The sequence below is a fragment of the Zosterops lateralis genome, assembly GCF_965231275.1.
Source record: "Zosterops lateralis genome assembly, chromosome: 33".
NCBI classification, from domain to species: Eukaryota; Metazoa; Chordata; class Aves; order Passeriformes; family Zosteropidae; genus Zosterops; species Zosterops lateralis.
Window position 1 is genome coordinate 2,433,757 of NC_139793.1, and position 12,831 is coordinate 2,446,587.

Below are 12,831 nucleotides of genomic sequence, written 5' to 3' on the forward strand. Positions count from 1 at the left end.
GCAAGGGATGGAACAGGGCACACTGCTGAAGGTTACAGCTGTTCTCGGGGCACAGAGAAAGCTGAAACTGTTTCACTTGCTATTTGGTCATCCATCTCTGTATATATAAGAAATCCCTGAAATGTCAGCTCTCAACAAAATGTCTTAGACTGATGTTTCCTGTGCTGGTGACAGTCTCTTAAACCCAGCCCTCTGCCTGACCTCTCCACTGCTGTAGCTCCATGGGCAGAGGTTGTTGTCTCTTACTCCTTCCCATGGGCAGACCAGTGTTCAGCCATCCCCAGGACAGCAGGGCCCACCCCACGTCCCTGTGAGCTGGGAACTCAAAAAGCATCACTCCAAATGTTCCCCCCTCCTCCTCCTTCCCAGGCATTTGGCCCTGGCAGTGGGTCTTGCTGCTGGTTGCTGTAGGAAAAAGGAGACCACTCTGACACTTTGGGGCCCTGGGAACCAAGGAAACCCCTATGACACTGTGGGGCCACATGGAACCAAAGGACCTTTGTGACTTTGTGGATCTAAGGGAGAGCATTGTGACACAACAAGGCCTTGTGGAACCAAGGAGTCCAAAGGTCAAAAACATTCTTGTGGGGTTCTGCCCTGGGTAAGGGGAACCTCATTAGTGGCAGTTTGGGCTTGGCACACCCTTGAGGAGGGTTCCTCTTTGTAATGGGGAAACTCAGGAGTTTTAGGTTGCCAAAAAAAAAAAAAAAAAAAAAAAAAGAAGAAGAAGAAAATCCCACTTTGCCTGAGTGCAGAGTGCAGCAGCCATTTCTCTGAGCAAAGCAGGTCCCAGGGGATTGAGGAGAGACAGGATGGGATTGGGGAATGTGGAATAAGGTTCTCCACACTGGGTGAGACCTCAAGTCACAGTTTCTCTGAGCAAGCCAGACCTGCTTAGGAGAGTCCCTGGATCAGTATCAGTCACTGAATGCTGCAATCACCTCTTCTCTAAAGAGAACACTAATAAAATACATCCTTTCATGTGTATTTCTTAGAAATTCTTCGAAATAGTTCTCCATAACTGCAGTAGGAAACCTTCCCAATGAACTGCACTAGAGCTGAGGGAAATCAAGGCAGAGCCATGGTTTGTCAGGCCTTGTTTGATCCTTAATGAGCCCTTGAAGCTCAGGGCCTGAGAGGAGATTGCACCAACCTTTCCAGGAGTCAAAGAACAAACCCAAAGTGTCTTGAGGCATTAATGGGTCCCACTGAGGTCCATCCCAAACCAGGCTCCTCATGGAGTCCTTGGAGGAGAGAATTGGAGGCCAGGATTGCACAACAACCTCTCAGAGACTCAGTGTGGAAAGGAAAATCCAAATTACTTTAAACATCTTGAGTATCTCAGAGCATTAATGAGCCCCACTGAATCTTGTTACTGTCTAAGAATCTCAGGGGAGTAATTACAGCAGATAATTGGAGGCCATGATTTCACAAACCACTCAGAGACTCTAAGGCAGAAGCAAAACCCAAAGTCCTTTGAAAAACCTGCAGCCCCTTGGAAGCCCCACCAGGGCCATTCCTGACCAAGGCTCCCCAGAGACTCCTTCCAGCAGATCCTTGAGGCCACTGGGATGTGAAGGGGATGCTGAGGGCAGGACAAGGGGCTGATGGTGCCCACGGCTGGGGCTTTGCCAGGAGGCCCCAGGGCCTCAGGACCAGGTGTCTGCTCACAGCCCTTGGTGGCACAGAGTCTGCTGTGCCCCAGGGCACCAAGACTTGGCTTCTCTTTGTCCCCACCTGTCATCACTGCCTGCAGTTCTCTGCTCTGCCTGGGGCCTGGGGACACTTTCTCTGTCGTGTCCTTCCACAGGACCCATTAAAGGTATCAGGAACTTTGGAGTTCAGTTCTGACTTGGAGTTCTTGGGAGATTTCTTCACCTTCCTCTCAGAGGCTGATGCTCAGCAGAAAGCCCGAGAGGGTCATTCAATTCCTTGTGCTGTGTCTGAGCTGCTGAGCTGGGCTGGGCTCCTGGCACAGAGGCAGCTCCTGGCAAGGGCAGCGCTGCAGAGAGACAGCTCTGCCCAGGGGCAGCTCCTGTGCACAGCCCAGCAGGGCTGGGGCACTGCCTGCAGCCCCCCCGGGCACAGCACACAGGCACAGAGGGGTTCAACTCAGTCTGGGCTGGCAGCACAGAGCAGAGCTCACTGAGGGCTCACTAGAGGAGAAATCCTCACAGTGTTGGGAACAGTCACTCTCTGGCTGGAAGAAGAGAAGCTGCAGCTCCTGCAGTGATCTCCTGAAGCTGCCACATCCCACAGCTTTGAGGCCGTTCCAGGAGGACTCTCAGAGTTTCTGCAGGGCAGGGATGTGGCCCTAGGACAGGGCTGGGTGTCCCTACTGCACCACCCGAGGCACAGCACAGGGCAGTTCCCTGTTGCCAGGCTCTGCTGCAGGGCTGAGCAGCCGGGGCTGCAGCCAGGGGTGCCCAGGGCTGTCCTGCAGAGCAGGGTCCTGCAGCCCTGGGCACTGTGCTGGGCCAGGGAAAGCTTTGCTGTGCCTCCAAAGTCACTCTCAGGACTCTCAAGAGGCTCTTTGTGTTCCTTGTTCTTCCAGGGCTCAGTGGGATGAGACCAGGGTCCCACTGTGGCCTACAAGAGACTCAGGTTTGGTCAGGTTCTGCTTGTTGGTGGCCAGTGCCCATCAAGATGGTGAATGGTCTGTGCTGAACCTTCCTGGGGCTCTACAGCTTGTGCCAGGGCTGATGGCAGGGGAATGTTTGGAGGGATTTGAGAGCTGCCAGGAAAGCACAGGGGGTCTGCAGAGACAGTGTGTGCCAGGGATCAGCAGTGAGTGGAGCTCACTGGGCACAGTCCTGCTCCTTGTCAGAGACACCAGGGCACATCGCAGCCAGCTCTTGTGATTTCACAGGCACGAGAGGACACCACAACCCCACTCTGTGTGATGTCACAGGCAGGCACCAATGCACATCACAGCCATGCTCCGGATGATATCACAGCCACCAGAGCATATCACAGCATCGTTCCTTGTGATGTCACAGGCACCAGAGTACCTGACAATGCTGCTCCTTGTGACATCAAAGGAACCAGAGCACATCACAGCCTGTTTTCTTGTGACATCACAGTCACCAGAACACATCAAAAACCTGTTCCTTGTGATGTCACAAGCATCAGAGCACCTGACAACCAGCCCCCCTCCCTGTGATGTCACAGGCACCAGTGTCACAGGCACATCATGGCAAGTCCTGATCCTTGTGATGTCACAGGCACCAGAGAATGGGACAACTTTTCTCCTTGTGGTGTCACTGGTAGCAGAGCACACGAAAACCAGCCTTCCTCCCTGTAATATCACAGGCACCAGAGTAAATCATCACAACCCCTCTCCTTAGGATTTTACAGGCACCAGAGAATATCACAGGTTCGCTCCTCTTGATGTCACAGGAACAAGAGCACATCACAGCCAGGCCCAATCCTTGTGTTATCACAGGCACCACAGCACATCACAGCCCCGCTCCTTGTGATGTCACAGGCACCAGAAAATGTGACAACTTTGCTCCTTATGATTTCACAGGCATCAGAGTAAATCACTGCCCTGCTCCTTGCAATGTCACAGGTGCCTGTGACATCTTAAAGAGCAGGACTGTGATGTGCTCCGGGGCCTGTAACATTGCAAGGAGCAGGACTGGCTGTGAGGTGTTCTGTTCTGGCTGTGAAATCACAACGTGCAGTTTCCAAATGAAAAAAACACTCTCTCCCAGTTCCATCCAGCATATTTCCAATCACTCTCAGTTCCTCCCAGCTACTTCCAGCATGATCCCATTTGCTCACAACCATTCTAGTCAGCCTCAGTGTAGTCACACTCACTGCCGGTATGATCCCAGTCACCTCCAGCATCATCCCACTTCATCCCAGTATAAGCCCAGTTGCCTCCAATCAGCCCCAGCACACATGCAGTCACTCCCAGTTCCTCCCAGTTGCTGCTAGCATGATCCCGGCTGCTCCTGGTCACCCTCAGCAAGATCCTGGTCAATCCCAGTATATCCCATCTGCCCACAACATGGTCTTAATTGCCCCTGCAGGCTCCTACTCATTCCCAGGATGATGCCAGTATGATCCCAGTCTCCCTCAGTGTGATTGTACTCTCCCCCACCATGGGCTAAGCTCCTCCCAGCATGATCCCTGTAAAACACAGTCCCTCGCAGTGATGCCACTCCTGGGATCCCCCAGCCCTCTCTGTGTTCTCTCCTGCCGGATCTCTAGGCAGGAGGAAGGAGGAGCCCCAAGGGCTGGAAGTGCCCACCCAGGATCCCCAGCAAGGCCCAGTTTGGATCTGCAGCCCCCAGTTTTCCCAGTTTCCCTCTCCTTTTCCCCAGGCGGGTTCCCCCTGGCCCCAGCGAGTGGGAGCAGCCGAGAGCCCTGCGCTGCCCATCCTGACCTGTCCCGGCTCCATCCCCGCTCCTCCCGCGGGCTGCCAGGGCTTGGGGAACGGGGCACCCGGGGTGTGCCTGCTCCTGGGGGAGGAGGAGGACGGGGGGGAAAGGAGGGATGAAGGAGGAGAGTGAGAAGGGATGGAAGATGGGGAAGGAGGTAGGATTAGGGAGGAGAAGGAGGAGGGATGGAAGAGGAGGGATGAAGGAGGAGAGAGAGAAGGGATGGAAGTAGGGGAAGGAGGTGGGGTTAGGGAGTAGGAGGAGGAGGGATGGAAGAGAAGGAGCGGGAGGAGGAAGAAGAGGACAGACAACGGAGGGCCAAGAAAAGGAGAAGGAACCACGAGATCGAGCAATCCCTGAATTCACAGCCCCCACCCGTGGGATCATCACCACCCTCCCTCCTTCCTGCAGGTGACTGAGGAGGAGGAGCTCAGCCCAGATATCCTGGGGGGTCCCTGGGTTATTTCTTTGGGGGACAGACGTTTGGAGAATGAAGATCTCCAAAGCTGAGTGGAAAATGCCCCTTGGGGGGACATTGGGGGCTCCCAGTGGCAGCTGCTGGCAGAGGCAGCCTGGAGGAGCAGAGCCCTGTGTCCCCCAGGAGCCCAAAGTGGGGAGCCCAGAGAGGGGGGCGTGCCACGATTGGCGGGACCCTCAACAGCCTGGAGAGGGACTGGGGGGACTCCTTGGACCCCCTGCACCCCAAGGCAGAGAACTGGGGGAGAAGGGACCCTGGGACCCCAAAAAAACCCAGAATCCCTAAATGGGCAGACAGAAGAGGCAGGAGCTTTTTGGATTTCTGGGGAGGGTGGAACCAAGCAGAAAGGGGGACCTGCAATACAAGCCTGACCCCTGGCAGCTGGGACAGGGGGGAACCCCCAAACACCAAATGGGAGGGGCCAGAGACAAGGAACTCCAGGGAAGCATTTTCAGGCCTGAATCTCGGTGTTTGGGAGGTTCCCCAGATGCCCAGTCACTTCTAGAGATGGACTTGGGCAGAGGAACCCTCTAACTCAACATGCTCAATCCCTTGTTTTTCCCCAAACCAGGATTTCTCATTCCCAAACCTTGGCCAGATGAAGGAGAAGGCTGCGAGGAAGAGGAAAATGCCCCGGGACAGCCAGGCAGGTGAGGAGGAAGTCAGTGCCCCTTTGCCCCTCTCTCCTGCTCCATCTCCCAGCCCAGCCTGGCCCCCGGCTGCAGGACAACCCCGCTGCTGACACCGTCTTGGCAGGGATGGGTTGAGGGATCTCGTTCCCCTTCCCTGTGGCACAGAGGCAAATCCCATCCTCTCCTTGTCCTTCCTCCCCCAGACAAGGAGCTGAGCATGGAAACCAGGGAGGACAAATCCCCACAGCAGAACCTCATGGAAGAAGCTGTTTTGAGCAGCTCCACGGAGCAGGAATCCAACGGGGAGGAAAAGCCTCAGATATCCCTCATGAGGAGACAGTCCAAACCAAGCCCAGGGTGCTCTGAGGAGAAAAGACCCACCCTGTACTGGAAAGGCAACCAGAGATCCAGCCAGAGCCCTGAGTTTGTGGTCCGTGAGCAGCTTCAAGATGGGGAGAAGCCCCACAAGTGCTTGAAGTGTGGGAAGAACTTCAGGCGAAGCTTCCACCTGATCCACCACCAGATGATCTACACTGGAGAGAGGCCCTGAGTGAGTGTCCTGAGTGTGGGAAGAGCTTCAGAGACAGCTCCCACCTGCTCCGCCACCAGAGGATCCACACTGGGGAATGGCCCTATGAGTGCTTGGAATGTGGGAAGAGCTTCAGCGAGAGCTCCAGGCTTATTGTCCACCAGAGGATCCACACTGGGGAGAGGCCTTATGAGTGCTTGGAATGTGAGAAGAGCTTCATCCAGATCTCCAACCTGATCAGCCACCAGAGGACCCACACTGGGGAGAGGCCCTATGAGTGCTTGGAATGTGGGAAGAGCTTCACCCAGATCTCCCACCTGTCCTCCCACAAGAAGATTCACACTGGGGAGAGGTCCTTTGAGTGTCCTGAGTGTGGGAAGAGGTTTCACACCAGCTCAGATCTCCTCATACATGAGCGGATTCACACAGAGGAGAGGCCCTTCCGCTGCCCTGACTGTGGGAAGGGATTCAAGCACAACTCCAACCTCATCAGCCACCGGCGCATCCACACTGGGGAGAGGCCCCACGAGTGTCCCCAGTGTGGGAGGAGATTCTCCTGGAGCTCCTCCTTGAGACACCACCAACAGAGCCACCAGTGAGGGAAGCCCTGTGAGAGCTCTGACTGCAGGAAGAGCTTCATGCACTTCTCCAACTCCAGCCCCCATCAGAGGACCTACATTGGGCAGAGCCCTGGGGACCCACATTCCCAGTGGGAATTCCCACCTGGCAGGTGGTCTCCACAATCTCCTGGATCCCCATGGGCACCTGGATGAACACAGGGGCAATAACATCCATGAGTAGTCAAAGCAACATTGGAAATTCAATGGGAAGATCTGATTTTCTAACTTTACACCCTAAAAATCTTGTCTTCTCTGTCCAATTGTTTCTTCTGGTGGCATCAAGCAGGGCTGGATGATCTTGGAGATCTTTTCCTACCTAAATAATTTCCATCTTTATCCCATCAAAACGCCGAGAACTGGGGTAAAAATAAATGAAGGGATCTAAAGCGGCACTATTTTACCAGGATTTGGGGGTGCATTTGGGGTTGGTTCACAGGATTTTTTTGGAGGATTGGGCATTGTGGGGTTGCCCAGGCCGGGCAAACAGCGCCACAATCTCATAGGTGTGTGGGCAGAACGTGTCCACCTGAGCCCATCTGTTCTCCAGGAATTCTGGTTGTCTGTCCCAGTCCCTGGCCTGGGTCTCCCCAGTTTGGGCTGTGCCCCCCCAAAGTGCCCAAATCGCTGCTGAAGTGCCTGAGCTGCTCCTGGCTGTGGATGTTCCTGTCCACCAACCTCTCCTGGCTGGTGCAATGTGGGGCTGAGAGGAAGTTTTGGGGGATCCTGGGGAAAATAGGAGAGGCTTTTGTGGCTCTTGGGGCCATTTGTGGTGCTGGGAGGGGGTTTGAAGGGCTTTTGGGGCAGTCTGTGTCATGGTTTTGGTGGTCCTGGCCAGGCTGTGTGGCTTGGAGAGAATTTGGGTGAGACTTGGGGGAGATGGGAAGGGGTTTTGGTGGTTCTTGGGGCCATTTATATTGCAAGAAGCATTTGAGGAGGTGCCCTGACCGGGAGCCGTGGGGTGGTTTGAGAGTTCCAGGAGTGTCTGTGGGGCTGGGAGGGGGTTTTTAGGGCACATGTGACCCACCCCCAGACCCCCAAAGCTGCTTGCAGACCCCACCCCAAAGATGCTGCTGCAGTTTAGGGACTCGGTGTTGCAGTTCATCCTCCTGGTGCTGCAGGAGAAGGTGAAGGGGAGTCCCCAGGGGCCACGTGTGTCCCCCCCAGAGCATGTATGACCCCCCCCCCACCCCATGCCGGTGTCACCCCCTTTTCCCTCCCCACAGGTCCTGCCCCAGCTCCTCTTGCCCCAGGAGGGAATTTGGGGAGGGGGCAGAGGGGGTGCAGAGCCCCTGGCAGGGGATGACCCCGGCCCAGCCCCTTCGTTTAGCACCAAGCTGGGCTTGGGGCCGCAGGAGGAAGAGGCCCAGGGGAAGCAGATCCTGCAGGTGGGACGGGGCTTGGGCTCAGGGCAAGGTCCTGCCCTGCACACCTGGCTCAGGTGTGACCCTGCCCCGGGAAGGGAGCGGGACATTCCCATCCCCGCGGATCCTCCCCCCAAAATGCCACTTTTGGGATGCCTCACCCGTCTCTGCAGTCCCCCCTCCAACATCTCCAGGCCTCTGGGAAGAGCTCAAGGGGACGGAATTTCCCAACCAGCAGAGCCCAGTTTGGATGTGCAGCCCCCAGTTTTCCCAGTTTCCTTTTCCCCAGCGGGTGGGAGCAGCCGGGAGCCCCGCGCTGCCCACCCCGACCTGTCCCGGCTCCATCCCCGCCCCTCCCGTGGCTGCGAGGGGCTCAGAGAACGGGGGAGGAGGAGGAGGGAGGGAGGAAGAGGCGGAGCGGCCGCGGGAAGCGGGAGGAAGAAGAGCAGAGGAGGGAACCCGGCGGCTCCAGCGCTCCCTGAAGCCGCAGCCCCCCGGGACCATCGGCCCCATCCCGCAGGTGCCCGGGGAGGGGGAGCTCGCCCCAAATATCCCGGGTTTGGGCTCCCTGGGTTTGGGGTTTTTGGGGGGATGTTTGGAGCTGGCAGGGCCCCAAAGGCGAGGCGCAGATGGCCCTCGGGGGGACATGGGGGGGTCCCCGGGAGGGCAGAGCCCCGGCGGGGGCGGGGGGATGCGGGTCCCCCCTGGGTGGGGGTTGGGCTGCCCGGGCCGGGCCCTCCGAGCTCTGCCGGGGCCACGTGGGGACCGGAGGGACCGGCGGGGGCGGGGGGACCCCGGGATTGGGGAGCCCGGGACAGCCGCGGCCTCCCTGAGCGGGAGCCCAGAGACAGGAGAGCCCCAGGAGCCCAAAGCGGGGAGCCCGAGAGGGGGGGACCCCTGGGATGGCCGGGACCCCGTTGGGGGGTGCTGGGGCTGAAGGGGCGGGATGGCCGGGAAAGGGGTTCGGGGGTCCCGGGGCCGGCAGTGGCTGCTCCCAGGATGAGCTCAGTCTCCCCCCGTGTGGTTCCAGTTTCCTCAGCACCCCCAGTGTATGAGCCCAGTCATTGCCAGTATGATCCTTGTCACTTCCCCTCACTCTCTGCCTGATCCCAGTATGAACCAAATCACTCCCAGTCATTTCTCATTATGGTACAATTTGCCCCCAGCACGGTCCCAGTTCCTGCGAGTTCCTCCAGCTTTCATGCAGTGTGTTCCCAGTTCTCCCAGTTACCCCTAGTATAGTCCCAGTATTTCCCAGTATGATGCCAGTCTCTCCCAGCAGGGCTCCAGTCACTCACACTTGCCCTCAGTGTGCTCCCAGTTCCCCCCAGCACATTCCCAGTGGCTCCCAGTCTGTTCCCAGTCCCCACCTGCATGGTCTCAGGCATTCCCAGTATATCCCAGTTGTCCTGAACAATCTCATAGTCTTTCCCAGGCACTCCCAGCTACCTCAGTGTGGTTCAGATGCCTCCAGTATTATCCCAGTCACTCTCAGTGCATCCCAGATGTCAGCAGCATGCATCCTGTCATTCCCAGTTCCTCCCAGTGTGTCCCCACTTGGGTCCCAGCATGGGCCTGGTAGCTCCCTGGGTTGGGTTTTTTTTGGGGGGGGATGTTTGGAGAGTAAAGATCTCCAAAGCTGAGCAGAAAATGCCCCTTGGGGGGACATCGGGGGGTCCCAGTGGCAGCTGCTGGCAGAGGCAGCCTGGAGGAGCAGAGCCCTATGTCCCCCAGGAGCCCAGAGTGGGGAGCCCAGAGAGGGGGGAACGCCACAATTGGCGGGACCCTCAACAGCCTGGAGAGGGACTGGGGGGACTCCTTGGACCCCCTGCACCCCAAGGCAGAGAACTGGGGGAGAAGGGACACTACAATCCCTAAAACCCCTGGTGTCCCTAAGTGGGGAGACCAAAGAGGGGGTAAGTTTTCAGATTCCTGGGACCTTTGGCAGCCTGAACAGGGAGGAATCCCAGAACCCTAAAACAGATAGACCAGAGATAGGGAACTCCTGGGAGGCTTTTTCAGGGCAGATTTTTATGGACACACAATGCTGACTTGTAGAGATGGATTTGGGCAGAGGGACCTTCAAACCCAAGGTGCTTACATCTTGTTTTGCCTGCAAAACAGGATTTCACATTCCCAAACCTTCACCGGATGGAGGAGGAGGCTGTGAGGAAGAGGAAGGTACCCCAGGAGAGCCAGGCAGGTGAGGAGGAAGTCAGTGCCCTTTGCCCCTCTCTCCTTCTCCATCTCCCAACCCAGCCTGGCCCTGGCTGCAGGACAACCCCGGTGCCAGTGATGAACTGGGGGGATCTCGTTCCCCTTCCCTGTGGCACGGAGGCAAATCCCATCCTCTCCTTGTCCTTCCTCCCCCAGACAAGGAGCTGAGGGTGGAAACCAGGGACAACAAATCCCCAAGGCAGAACCCCGTGGAAGAGGCTGATTTGAGTGACTCCACAGGGCAGGAATCCAACGGGGAGGAAAATCTCCAGAGATCCGACAGCACGAGGGACTCCAACCCCAGCCCAGGGAGCTCTGAGGAGGAAAGATCCACCCTGGGCCAGGAAGGCAGCCAGAGATCCAGCCAGAGCTCAGAGCTGTTTCACGAAGAGGAGAAGCCCCACAAGTGTGAGGAATGTGGGAAGAGCTTCAACTGGAAGTCCCGCCTGATCCGCCACCAGATGATCCACACTGGGGAGAAGCCCTACGAGTGTCCTGAGTGTGGGAAGGGCTTCAGAGACACCCCTGGACTGATCATCCACCATCGCATCCACACCGGGGAACGGCCCTTCGAGTGTGCGGAATGTGGCCAGAGCTTCAACCGGAGCTCCCACCTGACCTCCCACCTGAAGATCCACACTGGGGAGAGGCCCTATGAGTGTTCTGAGTGTGGGAAGACATTTCAGACCAGCTCCCTTCTCCTCATACACCAGCGAATTCACACGGATGAGAAACCCTTTCGCTGTCCTGACTGCATGAAGGGCTTCAAGCACAACTCCCACCTCATCAGGCACCGGCGAATCCACACCGGGGAAAAGCCCTACGAGTGTCCTGAGTGTGGGAAGAGATTCAGAACCAGCTCAGTCTTGAATCAACACCAATGGAGACACCGGTAAGGGAAGCCCTTCAAGTGCCTCAACTGCAGGAAGAGCTTCATCCTCTGCTCCAACTCCATCCCCCATCAGAGGACCCTCACTGGGGAGAGCCCTGTGATGCTGTTGTACACCACAATGACCCCGACTTCAGAAGGCTGAAAATTACTCTTTTATTCTTAGGATGTGTCTCCCTTATATACTGTCCTGCACAGACCAGTTTGATTGGTGAAACAAAGACAAACCTCTTCAGTCACATTGGTCAGACCAGAGGGACATCAAGGAGAAGTCCCTCCCAGGGAAAAAAATGTAAACAGATTTGCAGTTACAAAAACACGTCTCTTGGTTACAGAAAATTCCCTGAGAAAGGAATTTCAGAAAACCAAAACATCTCAGGCACAAACCAGGGCTACAGCCCTGATCACCCACATTCCTGGTAATCCAGGTTGGGAAGACACCTGGCTGGTGGTCTCCACATCCTCCTGGATCCCCACAAGCACTTGGATGAGCACTGGGGCAGGAACATCTATGGAGACTCAGATCGACATTGGAAATTCATTGGGAAGAGCTGATTTTTTACCTTGTCTTGATTTGAAAGGCAGGTGTCTGCTAAGGAAAGCAGGAGCCTCCCTTGGAATGGAAAACGTAAACCCCCTCCCTTCAAATTATTATAATTTTGAAATTAAGGAGCTCTCAGGCAAAGATATGAGAATAGGAATAACAGTTCTTTAGTAGTGTGTATAATACAGCAAACAAACAACAACAACTACAGCATTAAAACAAACAGAACCACAAACCCAGTGACCCCTTCTTGGCTTTGGGCATTTTCCCTCGATCCCCCTGCAGCTGCAGGGGTGCTGTGCTGTGAGCTCGGGGAGCAGGTGGTGATGGCAGCTTGACCAGGATGGGAAGGGATGGAAGAGAGGCTTTGCTTCAGAAAGCCTTGGAGCAGTCAGTCCCAGGGCCCCAGCAGGACTCTCAGGAGCAGTAAGCTGGGCCAGCACCTGGATGTAGAGTTACAATCCAATTAGTTTTAGTAAGTTGACTATAGGGGGATAAAGAGTAAAATGTCCTAAAGTAACTTTATGAAGCTTATATCCCCAATCATCTGTATATTCTGTATGTTGTGTTCTGTACCTTTAAAACTAGTTCTAAAAACAAAACAACCCCCCGTGCAATTTGTTTTTAAAAAAAAGTGTTCACTCCTACACATTTTTTCTCCAAACTATGTATTCATCAAAAACACAAACAACAACCAAACAAAAAACTTTTTTTTTTTTGCTTTTAGTTAGTTTAGCTGAAGCAAACAAGCTCCCTAAAATATTTTTTTCTTTTTTTATCCCTAAAATTGTTTAAACCTGTCCTAAACTAAAAACAAACAAACAAACAAATAAACAAAATCTCGCACCTACAACCCACCAAACCTAAACCTCCAAAAAAACCTAAAACTGATAAAAAACTAAGTAAGTCTAAGTCTAACTCTACATACAGGCAGGGGTGTGGGGCTGCAGTGCAGGGAAGGCTTGGAGCAGTGCAGAAGGAGCAGTGGGGTGAGAGCAGGCTCCCAGCAGGGCAGGGACAGGAGAGCTCAGGATCAGGGCACCCGAGCAGATGATGACAGGTCCATTGAAACTTCCCAGAGTCTGGTCCAGACTGTCAGACCCCTTTGAGTTTCCTTGGGACTCAGCCCCTCAGTGACTTGAATGGAGAGAGGCAGCTTTGATCCAGTTGTCT

General features: G+C 55.4%; 1 protein-coding gene and 1 long non-coding RNA gene across 2 annotated transcripts; both read left to right on the top strand.

The window, feature by feature from the left end:
• Positions 1 to 4,661: 4,661 nt before the first annotated feature.
• On the top strand, positions 4,662 to 5,939 carry LOC310921357. Its single transcript, XR_014592118.1, has 3 exons — positions 4,662 to 4,799; positions 5,438 to 5,516; positions 5,702 to 5,939. It is a non-coding gene; the product is annotated as an uncharacterized lncRNA (long non-coding RNA).
• A 2,240-nt stretch (positions 5,940 to 8,179) lies between these two features.
• On the top strand, positions 8,180 to 12,470 carry LOC310921313 (uncharacterized protein). Its single transcript, XM_083881432.1, has 3 exons — positions 8,180 to 8,528; positions 10,133 to 10,211; positions 10,382 to 12,470. The coding sequence occupies exons 1-3, from the start codon at positions 8,259 to 8,261 to the stop codon at positions 11,119 to 11,121; spliced, it is 1,089 nt and encodes a 362-aa protein (XP_083737558.1). The 5' UTR covers positions 8,180 to 8,258; the 3' UTR covers positions 11,122 to 12,470.
• The last annotated feature ends 361 nt before the right edge of the window (positions 12,471 to 12,831 follow it).